Genomic DNA, 20,757 nt, shown 5'->3' on the forward strand with positions numbered 1-20,757 from the left:
GAAAATGTGGGGCCAGACGCGGTGGCTCACACCTGTAATCCCAGCACTTTGGGAGGCCAAGGAGGGTAGATTACCTGAGGTCAGAAGTTCAAGACCAGCCTGACCAACATGGTGAAACCCTGTCGCTATTAAAAATACAAAAAAAATAGCTGGGCATGATGGTGGGCGCCAGTAATCCCAGCTACTCAGGAGGCTGAGGCAAGATAATCGCTTGAACCCGGGAGGCAGAGGTTGCAGTGAGCCGGGATTGCACTACTGTACTCCAGCCTGGGCAACAGAGCAAGACTCTGTCTCAAGAAAAAAGAAAAAATGTGGTACTTATGCACAATAGAGTACTATTCAGCCGTGAAAAAGAATGAGATCCAGTCATTTGCAATGACGTGGATGGAACTGGAAGTGATCACATTAAATGAAATAAAACAGGCACAGAAAGACATACACTGCATGTTCTCACTTATTTGTGGGATGTAAAAATCAAAACAAACTCATGGAAATAAAGAGTAGAAGGACTGTTACCAAAGGCTAGAAAGGGTAGTGGGGTGTGTGTAGGAGGGAGGTTAATGGGTCCAAAAATTAGAAATAATAATTTCTAGTATTTGATAGCACAACAGAATGATTACAATAAAAATAATTGTACATTTTAAAATAACTAAGAGAGTATCATTGGATTGTTTGTAACACAAATGCTTGAGGGGATGGATACCCCATTCTCCATGATATGATTATTGCCCATCACATGCCCGTATAAACACATCTCAGGTATTCCACGTATATATATAGGACCCACTATACATATATATATAGTACCCACTATATAAATATTATGTACCCACAAATATTAAAAATTAAAAATAATCCATTTTTTCTGATCTACAAATTGAACATACAGAGAAAAAAATAATGCTTATCTATATAACATTTTCCTCTATCATGAAATACATATTAAGTAAAACCCCTTATACTTGAGTTATTTCCAAAATTTATAAAAAGTTGCTTTAAGTGATTAAAGTCATAAAATAATGGCTAGTGTGAAAATTACTGACAGTTCATATCAGCTGATGTAAATGAATCTCAGCAAAATGCTTAGTATAAAAGTTCATTTTATGTACAAACCTGTGAATATGCTAAAAAACATTCCATTGTACACCTTAAATGGGTGAATTGTAGGGTATGTGAATTATATCTCAATAAAGCTGAGCTGTTTTTAATTAAAAAAAGGCATAAAAACAAACCAAAAAAAAGCTCAATGTAATGCCTGTTGGTTAAGATGAACTATTCCACTTGTTCACCTAATAGCTAATGCAGAGTTCATTCACACAATTCATTTAGGCAGTTTTCTTAAAGCCCAAATATAATACAATGCTTTTACTTGGTATTTTTGTTGTTTGGTTGGCTTATTTTCCCATTTGTGTTTTTGTTTCATGAACAAAGCGAGTACAGACTATACCAACCCCAGGAACCAAAAGTTGCCAATAAGTTGGTAGGTAGTGTTGCCTCAAGGAATGCAATCAATTCATCATTTATTCACTTTCTCCCTCATTCAATAATATTTATTGATTGTCAGTTTGTTCAAGACACCAGGGATGCAGTGGTGAAAAATACTGACAAAGTCAGGTTTAATCTCTCTTGGTATCATGCTGCTACCAATTCATTGGTAATTTTAGGGGCACTGAAATGGGTGAATTACCACTTTCTAACCCTGAGCCTGCGGTATATGGAATAAAGAGTAAATGTATAAATAAATATTTAAAGATTTGTCTAAGAGGGTCCATAAACTATTTCCTCTAGGTGTTTTTACTGTTAAAAAAATCCCATCAATTAGATGGAAAGTCATAATCCCACTTCCTCTATTATTACTAGTGTAGATATAGACTATAACAGCTAGAGCCCAACGTTTCCAATATTTTAACTAAGACAGGAAAGGTTGCCAGTGGGTCCAGGAAAGGGAGAAGTTGGGAATGCTGAGAAAGTCCCACCAAAGGAAACTATATCCCATGCTGAGCTCTCTATATTCACCTAAAAAGTGATCATGTCAGACAGAGTTTGAAATTATGAACTCTTATTATATAAATGGGGAAATACTGTGACCTAAAACGGACCAAAATAATTTCATTACATGGACAACCATGGCATTATTTCTATAGAACCAGAGAATATATCATTTCATTATTAATTTAATAACAACATAGAAGTGGGAGATAACATGATGACTTCAAAATGTATCTTACTTGTTACAAAAGCTGAATGGTAATATCCACAAGAGATCCAGGAGACAGGTTTCCCAATGGTCACTTGCTGAGGGACACAGACATTAGTTACATTTTTTAAACCAATTTGCCCTTCGGAATTGTCACCCCACATAAAAAGTCTTCCATCCTCTATAAAGAAAAATAAAAGGGGGAGAAAAGGTTTTAAAAGGTAGCCAGGCTCTGAAGCTATTATACCTCCAAAAGACCATTTATTTTATAGCTCATAAAAATTATGTATCTTAACAATAAAGTACTACTAAGACATTTACACCAGCTAGCTACTTAAGAGTTCAATTTATATTGTGAAATGCTTCTATAATGATAAAGAACACAGAACAGCTTGATGGTAAATCACTTAAGTCCTGGCCATATTTTTATCTCGATAGCAAAGACAGAATGCCCTTTCCTACAATCACCCTTTCCCATTCTAATGTCTCTAAACAGAAATGTTCTCCTCCTTCCAAGCAGCCTACCTGCAACTGAACTGAAAGACAGCACAGGTCACATTAGACACCTACAGGTCAAAAAAGCCTGGAAGACCTTGCTCTTGAGAGCACTGTGGAATGATGTTTTGAAGAAAGAACAGAAGAAACGTATTTCACTACATATTTTTTTCCTTATAATTGAAACCTGAAAACACAGACTCTAGCCTCAGAGAATGAAGATATAATAGCATGTATAGCATCTCAAAAATAGGTAACTTATATAATTTCTGATAAGGGTTTTGATGTCAGAAAAAGTTAATCTAGGAAAAATATTTTAGAAAGGAATTATCAAGACTTATTTATTTATATATTTTAAATAATTTAAATTTTTGAAGTATTTTAATAATGCAAAACAAATAAATGAAAATAAGAACTGAAAGAAGGATGTCAAAATGCTAACTTAAGGGCTGACAAAATCTAAAGGACTGAGCTTCAGAGACAACTCTGACTTTCCTGATAGAGTAACACTGCATGTTATACAGTCTCCTGCTTGAAACAAAGCAGCTAACTAGCAGCTTCAGTGAGATCAAGCTGATCTTGGCTCCAAATTTTAAAGAACTGTCTCACATGGGCTTTTGGTAGGGAGGGCAGAGAGGTACAATGACCATTACAAACCACATTTTAACAACGTATGCTGCAACAGATTTCTGTGGATGTTTCTGATAGCAACTTCAGTTAAAACTGCAAGTATAACTTTAAGAGCACACAACAAAAATAGTATTTAAGAATATCTAAAGGAGTAGACACGGCATCGCTTAGAGCTTATTTGCCAATTACTTTTCAAATGTATATTTAAATAAGCATAAATAAGCATAAAATAAGCATAAATAAGCATAAAATTGCAGTATGTCAAGATTTAAAGTTATATTTTAAATGTTTTCTAAAAGCACATAGATAGTCGATGAAAGAAAACTAAACAGCAATGCTCCCTTCGGTTTACTGAGTTGGCATATATTGATCTACAGGAAAGGAATGTGTCCCAGACCGAAAAAGAAACAAGTCTCACCAGTTAGGGCAGCTGAAGTATTAGATCCAGCAGACAGCTGTTTAATCTTATGCTCAGATGTAAAAAAGCTAATTACATGAAAAGTGTTTCTTTCTTCAGTGTCACCAAGCCCCAACTGTCCTTCATTATTTCCACCAGTTGCATATACATTGCCTCCTTCTGCACATGGAAAAGAAAACATCAATAGACTATAGAGTCCTCCTTTTCATGAGACAGGTCAGTGTATAGCAGCGATTTCCTCTATTAACAGTGAAGAAAGTTGAAAGCTATCACTATCCTATTATTTGGGAGACAACTTCATTTCATCGTCAAAGCAAAACAAGCAAGGCCACATATTTTTGTGAGATTTTAGAAATCAATCTAGAATGTAACTAGCAATTGAAATGAACAGAATGCATGGAACGTATTTCTTGCTAATATAGCACTTCATTAATTCAGAGTAAAAACAAGGAAAGTAACTTCCAAACTAGTTTAAAATGCAAATCTATTTTAAAAGAGATATGTCCATTAATTTTAACTTCTGTACCCATTAAAGCTAAGATATAATAGTACAAATAAGTAAAACGAGGCAAATCCAAGAAGAATCTAATTAGAAACATGATAATTCTATGTTGTATTTATTTTAACTTCCTAGCTAAACAGGAAGGCACTATAGCACTCTGTTTAGGAGGAAAGACTCCAGAGCCAGACTGCTTGGGTGCAAATTCTGGCTTACCACTTACCAAAGCTGTGGGACGTTGGGCAAGCCATAACCTCTGTGTGCCTCATTTTCCTCATCTATAAAATGGGGATAATAATAGTACCTACTTCATAGAGTTGTTATGAAGATTGAATTAGTTGAGATTTGTAAAATTCTTAGAACAGCATTTGGCTCATTTAAAGTATGTAAAAATGTTTGTTAATTACTGTGTTAATTAAATAAAAAGTACATCATGCCTAGATTATAAACATTTCCAGTAAGTTGTAAATTAATGAAGATTTTTAACACATAAATTAGTTATCTATGTCATAAATATATAAATGAAGTTAAAGCCTTGCTAAATTATAGGGTGAAATGAGGGCAAAATCAGCCTGAGTTAGTAAAAATTTTAAAGTTATTGTTATTTTTATTTTTTGTGTTTAGGAAAAGATGAAACCTAATTGGGGAAACAAGACTAGCTTTCAAATGGAAAATACATACAAGGTCACATGCAATTGCAGTGCATAATTTCACACACGTGGAGCAAACTAGAGTTGGTGAGATGCTGAAATAATTCAAACAAATAAATGAACACAAAGTTGAACAGTCACAAAATGTTCCATGGAAGAAGTAACACTTAATGGGATCTCAAGAAATAATCTGAAAAGGCTAAGAGAAGAGAAGAGACACTTCAGAAAGGGAAAGGTATGGAGAGGTGGAGAGGAGCTGAGGCAGTGAAAACATCCTGAAGACAGAATAAGTGGTGGTGGGGGAGGGGCGGGACAAGGGGCAGGGGCAGGGGGAAGGTGGTAGGAAGTACTGCTCAGTGGTCAAGTCCTGGAGGTCTAATTGTTACAGCAGCATTTGCTGAAGATACTGTCCTTTCTCTATTGAATTTCCTTGGCATCTTTGCCAAAAATCAAGTGGGCATATACATATGGGTCTAACTGTAGACTCTATTCTGTTTGATTAATCTTTGTCTATCTTTTTGCCAATACCACAGTCTTGATTACAGTAGCTTTACAGCGAGTCTCGAAATCAGGTAGTGCCAGTCCTCTGTTATTTTTCAAAATTGTTTTGGCTCTTCTATGTCATTTGCTTTTCCATATAAATTTTAGAAGCACTTTGTTAATTTCTACAAACACACACACACAAAAGCTCGTATGGATTTTGATGGGAATTGTGCTCACTCACATCAACAGCCTTCTGGGTGCCTTCCACTCAACCTTAGTAAGGAAGAGAGAAGAGCAAGAACAGGAATAAGCAGCCCTTAAGGTGGACACACAGGTTAGGAGATGCTGTCCCATGATATAATCCAAGAAAAGAAGCTTTTTCTTCAGCCATTTGACATTCATGTGTATATTTGCAAAGGCAAACGTGTACTAGCCATTGACATTTTAAAAAACCCTAATTTTACTGTTGCCAAAGTGTAATCTCTATTAATTTTACAAAGCCACGTTACTGGAATGAGACCTCAGTTCTCAAAGTCAGGCCGGAAATCATACAGGTTGAGCACTATACCTGTTGACACCAGGGTGTGGTTCCTTCCACAGGCAGCTAATTTCACTTTTTCAGGTTTTAGAGCTAAAAATAATTAAAATGGGACAATTATTTTATAGCAATGAAAATGAACAGTAGTCCAGGACAAATGGTAACTAAGTGACAGAATCGAGATTTAATATTAGGCTTGTCTGATTCCAAAGTCAATGTTCTTAACTAGCAAACCAGAGGTTTTCAGAACTGGTTGTGTACCATAAAACCAGTGGCGCTTTGAATACAATATAGATATCTTAGTCCCATCCCTATGGAATCTGAGTCAGTGGGTCTGAAGCAGGGGCTAGGCATCTATATATATAATGATAAACTCCACAGATAGGCCGGGTGTGGTGGCTCACACCTATTATCCCAGCACTTTGGGAGGCCTTGAGGTAGGTAGATGGCTTGAGCTCAGGAGTTCCAGACCAACCTGGGCAACATGGTGAAACCCCTTCTCTACAAAAAAATACAAAAATTAGCTGGGTGTGGTGGTGCATGCCTGTAGTTTCAGCTATTCGGGGAAGGGGTGCTGAGGTGGGAGGATGGCTGGAGCCCAGGAGGTCGAGGCTGCAGTAAGTAGAGATCACACCACTGCACTCCAGCTTGGGTGACAGAGCAAGGCTCTGTCTCAAAAAAAAAAACAACTTCACAGGTAATTAATATGTGCTGAGACCCACTGTATTCTATTATGCTGCCTCCTCACCAATCTGATCCATTACCTAACCTGCCATCACGGTTATCAAGCTCACCTTCTACCACATTCAATGAAAAACCAAAAGACCAATATTGATAGACATACACCTATGAATCAAAGTCGTTCATTCATTCATCTACATATTCAAAAAACATTTAAAGAACATCTCCTAAGTACTTGGCATAGGGGCTGCAAAAAGATGACTAAGATAGAATCCCTGGTCTCAACGATCCCATAGTCTAAACAATCCTGTTAGCTTGTCTATTAGATAAGATATTTGAGAGTAAGGGTCATGGTCACTGTGACTATCCCCAAGTGTTTAGACTATGCTCACCAAATACTTTTTGAACACATGGAATACTTTAAAAGTTCCATAACAATTCCCATAAACAGCATGAATATGATAAGCTACACTGAAATTTTGAGCTGAAATTAAAATTTTAGCCAGGAAGATAAAAAATACTGCTCTTATTACATCTCAAGGAATCTCCATCATCCTTTCAAGTTTAGCTGATGTTCACAGGTTATACCCAAACAGAGGTTTTGCATATAACATCCAGAAAGCTTTGTAAGGGTATTATATATCGAATATTTCCTGGAACACTCCTGATTTCAAATATTTTGTCCTGTTGTTCTTTTACACTAGTACTAATCAATCCCTAGTCTCGATGTTTCGTTTACTTCGCCTAGTCACTATATAAAGCAGGATAAGTATGTTTTATAAAAACAGCAACTAAATGAAGCATAATGTCCACAACTCTATTAAATGAGAAAAGCTCAAAATTCTAACATATGTTTGTTCTCTGTATATACAATAACAGTAATATATAAGTAGTTTTACAAACAAGCAAAAAAAAAAAAAAAGATGGGGGATGTTCAAATGCAATACTGTAAAATCATTACTTCCTTTGTGGTCCCTGGATTTAAAATCAATCTAATTTTTAGACCCTAACATATAAAAGCAGTTCTGAATATCATATAAAAGATAAGTTAAATGCTAATAATATTCAAACAAATGTCAGAAAATAAAGAACTAAAGGCTTTATTATTTATGACATTAAAGAACTACACAGTCAACATAAAAATACTTTATACAGTTTGTGAAAAAATAAAAAGATCCCAAACCTTTGACACATGTTGGCTTGCTGACGGCTGACTTTGATCCTAATCCTAACTGACCCCAGTTGTTACTGCCAAACATGTAAAGTTTATTATTTCCTGGTGGGAGGGAAAAAGAAATAATCAATTGAAGCATTTTTCACATAATGTAAGATGAGGTCACCACAAAGCAATAAAAAGCTATACTTTTAAAATGTCACTGCTTTTCTGTGTTGAAATAAGTTACGTTGTTCATCTATGTATAACCAGTTTCTATTAGGTGGAAAAGAGTTTCTAAAATTATACAGTAACAGGTTTTCTTAATTATATTGAAATAGATTCATTCCAAGAAAGTTGTGTGTATAGAAAATCATACTTAAATATACTAAGGAAACTTAAAATTTAAAAGATGCTCTTGATGACTTATTTTGTGAAGAATTCTCTGGCAAAGTAAAAAACAACACTTTTGATAATATTTTCAACATGTTTAAAACACAGCAGCATATCTATAACAAAATATTTAGAATTTTCTAAGTATTACTGTCCTCATTCAGGATTGTAATACTAACCGGTAACAATAGCAGAATGTTCATCTCCACATGAAACATGTACAGGGACATCATTTTTAAACCAGAATTTACCGGGATTATTTTCAGTAAATTTACTTTTCCCAAATGTAAACACAGCACCCGAATCTGCAAATATAAGATGGTCTTTATTTTATAACTTTTACTATGTTGCCTATTAATAAATACCTTTTGAGTAATTTATCCATACAAACCCCTTGTCTCATGAAAGCTTTGCCCCCACTCTGGCAATGTTTAAGCCTTCCTTCTTCCACCTTAATTCAGTCTTTCTTATTCCTCAGACTCCATTCTAGTTTTATCTATGAAATCGACTAAATTGAACATGTATTACTCATATACTGGCATAAAGTAAGAAATATACTATCACAAGGAAGGCAGTCATCTATTACTAATAGTTCTGCTGTCACCAAGTAGATGTCTATTCCCTGGAATGAAATGGCACAATCTGTGCTATTCTTGTTCTAGTTAACACCTCATGGTCTGGCCTCTGACTGAGAGCTTTTCTCCAAACACAGAAACAGGACAGTATTTCGTTTCCTCATTAACATCATCAGGGTGTCCATGGGGAGAGTCTCTATCAGTCAATTTGGATTTTCTTTGGTCCAGTTTTTCCAAGGAACCTCCAGTGTTCTCATGCAAGGGAAACAATGTTAGCCCAAATGGTGAACTCTTTTTATTTTTTTGAGACAGGGTCTCACTCTGCCGCCCAGCTTGAAGCGCAGTGGCACAATCACGGCTAACTGCCACCTTGACCTCCTGGGCCCAAGCAATCCTCCCGCCTCAGCCTCTGGAGTAGCTAGGACTATAGGCGTGTGCCACCATGTCCAGCTAAATTTTATAATTTTTGCACAGACCGGGTTTTAGCATGTTGTTCAGGCTGGTCTCAAACTCCTGGGCTCAGGCTCAGGTCTCAAACTCCTGGGCTCCTGCCTCGGCCTCCCTAAGTGCTGGGATTGCAGGCGTGAACCATGACACCTGGCCAAAATGGTGAACTCTTAATTTCTCTGTTGGTAATCCCAATGAATACCCATAAAACCGGAGACGAGACAGCACAGAGAGAAACAAATTACTCCACCACTATCTCTTTCATTTGAACTAAGGGAAAGCAGCTAGAAAAAAAAAAAAAACATAGGCTTTAAAGGCAATTAGGTATTCAAAGGTTGTTGTAAGGATTAAATGAGATGACATGTATAAAGAACTTAGCCCAGAGCCTAGCATCCTCAAAGTGTTAGCTCATAGCTACCTCTGTAAACTCTCCCTCTACCATAAGAGTTGGAAATGATCACCGGCTTCTCTGAACTATGTGATCTGTAGAATTTATATGGCAAATAATTGTGCTACCTAGCAATCTCTCTAATCAAATTGTTACACAAATCAGCAAGATTACAAATCTCAGCAAGATTTGTGTAACAGTTTGATTAGAGAGATTGGTAGGTAGCACAATATGTAAGATGAGGTCATCACAAAGCAATAAAAAGCTATACTTTAAAAATGTTGGCCGGGCGTGGTGGCTCACGCCTGTAATCACAGCACTTTGGGAGGCCGAGGCGGGTGGATGATTTGAGGTCAGGAGTTCGAGACCAGCCTGGCCGACGTGGTGAAATCCCGTGTCGACTAAAAATGCAAAAATTAGCCGGGCGTGGTGGTGGGCGCCTGTAATCCCAGCTACTCGGGGGGGCTGAGGCAGGACAATTGCATGAACCCCAGAGGCGGAGGCTGCAGTGAGCCAAGATAGCGTCATTGCACTCCAGCCTGGGCGACAGTGCGACTCCGTCTCAAAAAAAAAAAAAAGTCACTGCTTTTCTGTGTTGAAACACAGAGTTCACCATTTGTTACCCCAAATGTTGTTTTTTTCCAACTATTTTCTAAGGTTACAGAGGGTATAAACTGTCTGCACTACCCATATTGCCTAGCACAAAATAGCCCTTGTGTGTTCTACTTTTCACACAGAAAAGGTCCCCCTTACGCACATGTATATTCGTAACTGTTGAATGTTTTCTTTACTAAGTTATCATAATGGAGAGTTTGTAGTCAAATGTAACTTTCAACATTGTTAATATAAAAGACAGGTTACCAAGTCGTCAACAAAGGAGCACTTCAGCTTTTCCTGATTTCTGAGAATTCAGAATGTTTAGGGATCCAGTATAAAATGAAAAGATCCTCTCAACACAGCTACTCACGAAGTTTCTAATTCTCATCTTACTCATGCACTATAGTTAGTTACAGAGATGTCTTTTTCTCCTTCCAGAAACAGTACATGGGAAAGGACGGTTTATCTTTCCCCCTGAAACATCATCACAAAATGCCACGGTCCTAGGAGATTGGGAGAGGAGTACACGGGGATGTTGAGATTTTAACATTCTTACATCAAGTCATTACCTGATCTGAGTAGTATTCACAAACTGTTGTGGCACAGCATCATTTTGAAGAAAGACTAAAAACCCTTACCAGTTCCCAATAACCATTTAAACACACACATACACCAAATAGTAGGCCAGGTCCAGCTTTTGGGGAAATCCCAAGGGGGATGATCACACATAAACTAATTCGTACCAGAAAGGAAAATATAGCGAATATAAGTATTAATAATAAATATTAATACGCAAGAGACTAGCCACTGTGGACAACTTTTTGAGAACCACTGTGAGGCATCTCAGTTCCAACTAATTAATAATTGAGTTGGGAGACTAGGATCTAGAACAGACTCTGAGTTTCCCCAGAATGAATTATTTTAACATTTTAACTGTTTTGTCCTGGCTCCCCTGGCTTCCCTGATACCCTCATCCCAAGCCAAGGTTTGGCGGCTCTGCTCTGGCCCTGTAATATCTACTGTCAATTTGTATGGTCATTTTGTTTACTTTCCTGTATGTCCCACTAAACTGTGAACTGCAGGCCAGGAATCTCAGTTCCGGCCAAGAGCATGGAAGAAAACATACATATTTCAGTGAAGGTATGATTCTGCTCAAACCCAGTGTTTTTTAAAAATGGTCGTGACCTATTAGTGGGTCAGAAAATCAATTCAGTGGATCACGCTCAGCATTTTAAAAGAATGCGTTATCAAAAAGCTGTGTGTGGAATCTAAGTGGTTAGAACAAGGACTGCTTCACCAGACATCTATTTCTGTTACACGGTATATATGGAGTATCGGGTCACAATGGCAAAAGTATTTCTAACTATGGAGCTCAGGAAAAAAAAAGGCTAAAAAACACTCGCTAAAGGGTCCCTCTTCTCCCTCTTTGTCCAATTTATTTCCTGTATCCCCTTTTACCCCACAACCCTGATCACTCACTCTTTACTGCATTCAATACATAACCGGGAGCTCAGGACCTCCAAAGTGCACAAGTCTGGAGTCCGCACTTTGGGGAGTTTACAGAGAGTGTCCCTCCAAGTGCACAAGTCTGGAGTTCGCACTTTGGGGAGTTTACAGAAAGTGTCCCTCCCTGGCCGGGCGCGGTGGCTCAAGCCTGTAATCCCAGCAATTTGGGAGGCCGAGGCAGGCTGATCACCTGAGGTCGGGAGTTCGAGACCAGCCTGACCAACATGGAGAAACCCCGTCTCTACTAAAAATACAAAATTAGCCGGGCGTTCCGGCACATGCCTGTAATCCCAGCTACTCGGAGGCTAAGGCAGGAGAATCGCTTGAACCCGGGAGGCGGAGGTTGCGGTGAGCCGAGATTGCGCCATTGCACTCCAGCCTGGGCAACAAGAGTGAAACTCCGTCTCATAAAAAAAAAAAAAAAAGTGTCCCTGCCTTCAAGAAGCTCATCAAAAGCTTATTTAAAAAGCATACGAAAGACAGACACCCTCTTTCCCGTTGTCCCCCATCCTGTTCTTCCCGTCCGGTCCTGTGCCCTCAGTCATTCGTGGGAGCGCAACCAGCGATCCCGCCCCAGTGCGGCTGCCAAGCCTCGGGCCTGTCCCCCTACAGGGCCGATCCGGAGGCGGGGCCCGGCCGCCCGCGGACCCTCCCTCCCGGCCTTCCGCCACCGGCGCGGGCGCAACTCACCGGGCATCAGCTCTTCCGGCTCCCTCATGCCACGGGCGGTACGGGCAGCCTGAGCCTGGGCCAGGAGGCTGTAGAGGACGGTTTGGTCGGGGCTAAGGCAGCTACTCCGCACCGACGCGGGCCGCGAAAGCCCCCCAGTTCCGCATGGCGAAACTCCGGGGATCAACTACAACCGCGCTCCCGGAAGTCAACAAACAGCCGCTACGGGCAACGGGGGCGGAGCTTGGGAATGCAAGGCGGGGCAGGCGCCGCTGGGGAGGGGAACGGAGGCCGGCTGGCTGCTAAGGGGCAGGCTCAGGCACAGCGGAGGGGCGGTAGAGACCACGCGCCCTCTGGCGGCCTGGAGCAGAGAGGCGGCCACGCCGCGCAGTGATGCGGTGGAGTCCGCGCCCTTGTGCCGTTGGAGGTCCAGGCGCCGCAGGGACCGTGCCCATGAGTGGAAAACGTCACAAATCCCATACTCCGTGACATAAGCAAACATCGACACACAATTATGACACTACTAGTAATAGTGACCAGCTGGAACATTAAAGGAGGTAAGCACTCTGCTAAAGGTATCCCCAGCATCTAAACCAAGGTCTGGCCTATACTGAATGCTCATTACGTATTTATTGACCAAATGAGTACTATTACAGCCCTGTAAAGTGGTTAATGTTACCCCTGTTTTAAGCATGTGGGCAGCTAGTCCAGCTAGTCCAGCCTGTAGTCAATGAAAGTAAAAGCTGAGGTGTATATGGTCCACTACTCACAGAACATACACAAAGGGGTAGCCCAACATCATTGCTCTAGAATTTGCTCAGCGATGTTATATGGTGCAGGGTTTCCCGTCCATCAACATTTGGCTATCATGAAATAAAGAAGCAAAAAGCCATCTTCCAGGATGAGCAGATTTATATATGTTTGGTAGTTGTGGACATGGGCCCTAGAATCAGACACAACTGGATTCAGGGATCCCTGAATTACTCTTGTGTGTTAGCAACACTTTCTCAGAAAGTTTGCATTAACATGAAGAGGGGACATTAAACTATTAGTTACACAAATAATCATTTACTTACAAAGCAAAGTGGAGGTTACTAAGGAAGTGTTTAACAAGAAGCATTGACCTGGTGTAGGAGGTTAAGAAAGGCTTATCTGAAGAAAGAACATTAAATCTAAGAACTGGAGAAAGATAAGCCAGGAGGGGGAGAGAGCTCTTGGCAGAGAGTAAATTGTGTATAAAGGTTTGTAAGGAGCTTGACTCTTTCCAGGAACACCAAGAGGCGAGGCTGTTTCCTAGCAAGGTGGCAAGGTCTTGGGCCTATTAAGGATCTGAGATTTTATCCTAAAGACAAAGTGAAACCACTGAGAAGTTTTAGGCAGTAGAACAACAGGACAGGATCAGTTATGTGTGTCCCTGAAATCATTCTGCCTGGTCTAGATGCTTTGTAGAGAATAAACTGGAGCAGTGAGAAGGGTTCAGAGGCTATTGCAGAATTTCAGACATGTGGTCAGGATGGCTTGGAGTACAGTTCATTGGTGCCAGAGAGGAGCAGGCAGATTTGAAAATATTTTAGGTCGTAGAATCAACAGGAAATGGTTTCTGACTATTGACTCCTAGACAGTGCTGGACTACCAAATAGTTCCTAGAGCAACAGCAAAGATAGGGCCGTAAATTATTTTGAAAAGGATTTGATATTCATTTTTAGAGCATCATAATTGTTACTATGGGCAAATGAGAATTTTTAAAGATTTACTTTTTGATATGCAGTCATTTGTTTTTATTTCAAAATACAGTAAGGCATATTTTGGTGCTAAGCATCCCAGAAGATATTGATGCAGCCCTACTCCAAGGTTTCCAACATAAGCAAATAGCAGGAGGGGGGCACCATTTACTGAGATGGGGAGCACTGAGGAAAGAGCTGGCGACATTGGAGTTAGGTAAATGGGGCAAGAAGAGCATAATGAGTTCATCCTTGAGCACACTAAGACATCAAATTGGAGGTGCTGAGCAGGCAATTGGTGAGCGGAAGCCCCAGAAGGAGGCACATATTTGAGGAATGACTGGGTCTATATAGTGAAATCAGGCTTGAGATACTTGCAACACTGGAAAGTGACTGTAGAATTGAGGCAGTAGAATAGGGTCGGGAGGCAGGAAACCTAAGGCCAATTCATGCTGACTTCCTAGAATTAAATCAAAATGAAACCCCAACTTTCCATACCTAAGTAACAAAAGAACCAGAGGCTACTCTCTTTGCAACCCCCACCCCCTTTTTCTGCGTGGCAGACGGAAAATTGAAAGTATCTCTGATTAGTTGCTTTTTGCAACCAATCAGATATTTGCATAGGAGTGTAACTTTGTAACTTCACTTTAGCCTCTGATTGGTTGCTTTCCACAACCAATCAGATGCTTGAATACGGTGTAACCTTTGTAACTACACTTCAGCCTCTGATTGGTTGCAAGGCCACTAGTTCATTTACATAGTAACCAATGGGAAATATACCAATGGTTACTTGGGAATGGCACCAAGTAACCAATGGGAAACCTCTAGAGGGTAATAAAACCCCAGAAAATTCTGTAAAGGGGCTCTTGAGCCCCTGTGCTAGGGCCTGCTCCCACCCTGTACTTTAGTTTTCAATAATGCCATCATCTCCAGCATCTGTGAATCTATTGCTTTACATGGCAAAAGGGACTTTGCAGTTGTGAGATGCTGGATTCAGGACCTTGAGATGGAGAAATTATTCTAGATTAACCAGGTAAGCCCAATTAAATCCTATGAAATCTTAAAAGTGAAGAGCCTTTCCAGGCTGTGGTCACAAGAAGATGTGAAGATGCAGGAATGGTCAGAGAGATACAACAGCGCTGGCTGTGAAGATGAAGGTAAGGGCCATGAGCGGAAGAATGCAAGTAGCCTCTGAAGGCCGGGAAAGGCAAGGAAGTGGATGCTCCCCAAGAGTCTCCAGAAGGGAATGCAACTCTACTGACACCTTGATTTTAGTCCAGTGAGACCCATTTCACACTTCAGAACTACAATAGTGTACGATAATAAATGGGTATTGTTTAAGCCACCACCAAGTTGATGGTAATTTGTGACAACAGCAAGAGAAAACTAGCACACCATAGTTGATCTCATCAAATCTTCACAGGTACCCTAAATGAAGTACTAACTTCAGTCTCATTTTTGGGAAGAAGAATCTGAGGTTGAGATCACATAATTTTGCAAGGTCCCGTATTTATCAAGTGGTAGATGCAGGATTGAACCATCAGTTCCAGAGCCACATTTGTACTGTAAATTCACATGAGCTCTACAGTGTGAAACTCTGTGTGGACCCTTGAGGGTCCCCTACAAGTCCATGCAGCAATGCACACACGTCTTCAAGGATGCTCTTGCCTCCTCCAAAGAGCCCCCTAGCAATCTCTGCTTCATCATCATTCAATTCTGAGGCTGTGTTGTGTTTTCTTGGGAGCCCTCTCCAAATTTGCAGTGAGGCCACATGACCCCTTCCTGCATCAAGGACATTCACATGCCTCATCACAGCACTTATTATACAGTGTGATGTGATTTTGTGGCTGTCTTTCCACTAGACTGAGTTCTTTCATTTCCTGCATTGTAAGCACTACCTCTCTTTGGCCAGAACATAGCACTATGTCTGGCACATAGCTTACTAAAATGCAAGTTCTATGAGGGCGGGGAGGTTTGTCCATTGTTGTACTCCAGTGCCAGACTAGTACCTGGCCCATAATAGCTACACAATAAATATCTGTTGAATGGCAGAATTAATGAATAGCAAGTTCTCAAATATGCAGAGGCTGAGGGTCAATAAACCTATAAAAATAATAATTTAAGGCAGGAGGAGGTGTCATCCTGACCCCATGTAGAGGGGCTGGCCTTAGCTAGGAGGAGATACATTTCTAGCATAACAGGATATAAATGTTGTCTATATAGTATTTTTTTTTTGAGACAGAGTTTCCCTCTGTTGCCCAGGCTGGAGTACAGGGACACGATCTTGGCTCACTGCAACACCTCCCGGATTCAAGCAATTCTCCTGCCTCAGCCTCCTGAGTAGCTGGGATTACGGGCACCTGCCACTACACCCAGCTAATTTTTTTTTTTTTTTTAAGAGATGGAGTTTCACGATATTGGTCAGGCTGGTCTAGAGCTCCCGACCTCAGGTGATCCGCCCACCTCGGCCTCCCAAAGTGCTGGGATTATAGGCGTGAGCCACCACGCCTGTCCTATATACTACTTTTTTTTGAGACAGGGTCTCACTCTGTCACCCAGGCTGAAGTGCAGTGGCACAATCTCAGCTCACTGCAACCTCTGCCTCCTGGGCTCAACCAGTCCTTCCATCTCAGCCTCCTGAATAGCTGGGACCACAGGTACACACCACCACACCCAGATAATTTTTGTATTTTTTGTAGAGATGGGGTTTTGCCACATTGCCCAGGCTGCTCTTGAACTTCTGAGCTCAAGCAGTCCGCCTACCTCAGCCTCCCAAACTGCTGGGATTACACGTATGAGCCACTGTGCCTGGCCATCTATACTATTGATATATATGATCCAGAGCTATATAATATATATTGCAACCCCAGGCCACGAATTTGTACTGGTTCATGGCCTGTTAGGAACAGGGCTGCAGAGCAAGTGAAACTTCATCTGTATATAAAGTCACTCCCCACCACCCAAGCTCCACCCCCTGTCAGATTAGTGGCGGCATTAGATTCTTATAGGAGTGTGAACCCTGTTGTGAACTGCACATGGGAGGGATCTAGATTGTGTGCTCTTTGTGATAATCTAATGCCTGATGATCTGTCATTGTTTCCCATCACCCGCAGATGGGAACCCTCTAGTTGCAGGAAAACAAACTCAGGGCTCCCACTGATTCTATACTATGTTGTATATTTGTATATAACATAATGTATACCAACATAAATTTGTATATTTCGTTATATATTACAATGTAATAATAATAGAAATAAAGTGCACAATGAATGTAATGTGCTTGAATCATCCCAAAAACATCCCCACCCCTCCCCTCACCCCCCATCCCCGTCAGTGGAAAACTTGTCTTCCACAAAACTAGTCTCTAGTGTCAAAAAGGTCGTGGACCACTGATATATATGATGCGTATATATAGCTATGCTGTGGCCCTAGATTATATATATATATATCATATAACATAATACTATAGTCTATCTCAGAAGGTGGTTGTGAAATATTAGGTAATGCATGCAACACTTATAGCTTGGTGCCTGGAATAGTGGAGCACTCAACAGTGTTAGCTATTAATAAGGCAAAGGCAGCTCACTGTATTAGTCAGCATAACCCATGCTATGCTGCAGCTCAAACAACACCCAAATCTCAGTGGCTTAACACAAAGAAGTTTCTTTCTCACTAATGCTACATTTCCAGTGTTGGAGGATGTGCTCCACCTGCTCAAGCAGGGGCTCAGGCTACATGTGGAAGTTCAACTACCTTGTAGCAACACCATATACAACACATGACCTCTTTGGTTGCTGTAGCAGGGCAAGAGAGAGAGGAAGTTAGAAATGAAATGTTTCAGGCTGGGCGCGGTGGCTCATGCCTGTAATCCCAGAACTTTGGGAGGCTGAGGCGGGTGGATCACTAGAAGTCAGGAGTTCAAGACCAGCCTGGCCAACATGGTGAAACCCTGTCTCTATTAAAAATACAAAAAATTAGCCAGGCGTGGTGGTGGGTGCCTGTAATCCCAGCTACTCGGGAGGCTGAGGCAGGAGAATCACTTGAACTCGGGAGGCGGAGGTTGCGGTGAGCCGAGATCGCACCACTGCACTCCAGCCTGGGCAACAAGGAGAAAACTCTGTCTCAAAAAAAAAAAAAAAAAAAGAAATAAACTGAAATGTTTCAGGCCACAAGTAACATGTTTTTCCTTCTCACACCCATTGGCTGGATTTAGTGTCATGTGCCTCTGGGCACTGCAGAGAGGCTGGGAAATGTGGGAGAGCCAGTGGACATTCAGTGAGTAGTAAACACCTCTGCCACAATCCCTGCAGTCAGATGGTTTAAGCCTGTGGAGCCATCTCCCTCATGTTGGCGAAGGCAGTTATAATTTTATATCTCTCAATGGTCATGCATGCTTTTGGTGTCCCCTTCATACACGGCCAAATATTCCTCTGCTCCTTAGGAAATCATGTTGATACACAGAAGCCATGACACGTCTGACAACGTGCACAAGTCTTAGCAAGTTCCTCTATTAATTCAAGTTGTTATTCATTTCTGGAGCATTGTATGTCAACTAGAAATAAAGGCATGTATGAACAAGGAAGACGTTTGATGGATTATGCTTCCTAGCTTTATTTGTTTCTTTCTCGACAGCATTCAACAAAACGTCCAAGGCTTGCAATTTTGAGTAGCATTACAATGCAGCTGCCATCGCTGTTTATTTCTCTATATGGAATCAGATAAACAGGTGTGTCTCTACAAACTCCACTGGGAAATCCCATAAGCATATAAATTTACAAAACAGATTCTAATTACTTCTTTGATTTCTAAACATTTTTAGTGCAGTTCTAGGATATATGATTTGAGGACTCATAGGTCCAAAGCCAGGGAGTTTTATTCATGAACAAGAAACAGAAGGCAGGTACAGTCTACTGCACATTTTCTTATGCCAGAGAAGAAATTTTGCACTTTCCTTCCTCAGGGTAGAGTTTCAAAAGAAGAATTTTGAGGTATCTGTAACAGTAGTTGTATGAATAGGTAATGTCCTGAATGACTACTTTGAAGGACCATGTACTATGATGATAATGGCTTAGGTTAATGTCTCTTATATTACTGCTAGATATTCTAAGCACTCTATGTATTAACTCTTTAAATTCCCATATTACAGAAGAGAAAACTGGCATGCAGAGAAGTTAAGTTGCCTATGGTCTCTCAGCGAAAACATGGTGGGGGCTGGGATTTGAACACAGGAAGCCTGGTTCCAGAATCTATGTTCCTAATAACTACACTCTACTGCTTCTTGAAAGAGCACAGAACAGCAGTCTTCAGACCTTTTAGCTTACACATCTTCATTTATAATCAACCAAAAGCCAGAAGACATGAGAGCTCATTAATGTAGCCCATGCAAATCAGCTTTCCTGGGTAGATGTCTAGCACTAGAGGCGATCAGCTGGTGCACAGACTCAAGTCAGAAGATTGAGGAATGAGGCTGAGAAAAAAAGCCAGAGATCAAGGAAGATTACTTGGCAGAAGCAATACATGTGTATTTATATATTTGTATGCATGTGCTACTGTACTACTATATTGTGTATATTGTAAAGCATACACAAAAAACAAAAGATTTTAAAGGGTGTGATAAACAAACATAATTATAAGTTATATTATTTGTTTTGTTCCACCAAGATGGATTGTCTTGAGCATTCCCTAGGGCAGGGGTCCCCAACCCCTGGGGCTGCAGACCTCTACTGGTCTGGTCCATGGCCTCTTAGGAACTGGGCCACACGGCAGGAGGTGAGCAGCGGTAAAGCATTACCGCCTGAGCTTCACCTCCTGTCAGATGAATGAAGGCATTAGATTCTCATAGGAGCACAAACACCATAGTGAACTGCACATGTGAGGGATCTGGGTTGCCTGTTCCTTATGAGACTCTAACTAATGCTTGATGATCTGAGGTGGAACAGCTTCATCCGAAAACCATCCCCATCCTCCCAACATTCCCCACCCTCTGGTCCATGGAAAAATTGTATTCCAGGAAACTGGTCCCTGGTGCCAAAAAGGCTGGGGGCCGCTGCCCTAAGGGACATGCACCCCAGTTTAGAGAATAGGCTTGGGATAGCACAGTTTTGACTACAGGCTTTATCACTTACTACTTTAGTAATCTGGGCAAGCTGCTTACTCTCTGTCTCTGATTCTTCATCTGGTAAATCAGGATAACACCTCCTAATTTGCAGGATTGTTGTGTGGTTTAAATGATATGATGTGTACAAAACCTGCAGTGTCTGGTTTTCAGCAAGCTCTTTACTTATTACTTATTTTCTCCCAGAGTTTTAATTCCTATTATTTGTGTTTCGTGGTCTGTGTTTTTAAAATTTCATTGCTTCCTACCCACTCCTATAATTAAGCTGCAAGCAGCCCTGCAGTTAGACATGGTGCATCTAGATGGAGCCAGATTAATAGCTTTTTCATGCTGCATTATTGCAAATATGGCGCAGCTGTGTCTCTGACAGAAAAGAAAATTGAGGAGGAGACATCTGGAAAAACCTATGTGCATTTTACTTTGTGCAAAGCACTATAGGAATTGGGAGGGAGGAAGAAAGGGAGGACTCACTGACTGTCAGACACTTAAAAATGAATGGCCCAACTGTTCAGCAATTGTATATCTGTGAACAGAAGCTCCCTTTTACATCAGCTGTTAGTCACTGCCCTTTGTGATTGGGAATCAGGCTTGAAAATTCTGAG

General features: G+C 40.7%; 2 protein-coding genes across 14 annotated transcripts in view; one reads left to right on the forward strand and one right to left on the reverse strand.

Moving 5' to 3' along the window:
* RPGR (retinitis pigmentosa GTPase regulator) overlaps positions 1-12,772 on the reverse strand; it is a 58,653-nt gene extending 45,881 nt beyond the window's left edge. For 4 of the 13 annotated variants that reach the window (XM_054544463.2, XM_054544464.2, XM_054544461.2 and 1 more), the window contains exons 1-6: positions 12,341-12,706; positions 8,317-8,442; positions 7,775-7,867; positions 5,941-6,003; positions 3,741-3,899; positions 2,229-2,378 (exon numbers count right to left, since the gene is read on the reverse strand). In XM_054544463.2, the coding sequence (XP_054400438.1) occupies positions 2,229-2,378; positions 3,741-3,899; positions 5,941-6,003; positions 7,775-7,867; positions 8,317-8,442; positions 12,341-12,368 (619 nt within the window). In that variant the 5' untranslated portion in view covers positions 12,369-12,706. Of the gene's footprint in view, positions 1-2,228; positions 2,379-3,740; positions 3,900-4,462; positions 4,651-5,940; positions 6,004-7,774; positions 7,868-8,316; positions 8,443-12,137; positions 12,313-12,340 lie in introns of those variants that run through there. The other 9 variants (XM_054544459.2, XM_054544460.2, XM_054544465.2 and 6 more) reach the window with 9 other exon arrangements.
* OTC (ornithine transcarbamylase) overlaps positions 12,632-20,757 on the forward strand; it is a 99,388-nt gene continuing 91,262 nt past the window's right edge. The window contains exon 1 of the mRNA XM_009234719.3: positions 12,632-12,876. The gene's annotated coding sequence lies outside the window, so the exon portion shown is untranslated. The remainder of the gene's footprint in view (positions 12,877-20,757) is intronic.

This window comes from Pongo abelii, chromosome X, assembly GCF_028885655.2.
Source record: "Pongo abelii isolate AG06213 chromosome X, NHGRI_mPonAbe1-v2.0_pri, whole genome shotgun sequence".
Lineage (NCBI taxonomy): Eukaryota > Metazoa > Chordata > Mammalia > Primates > Hominidae > Pongo > Pongo abelii.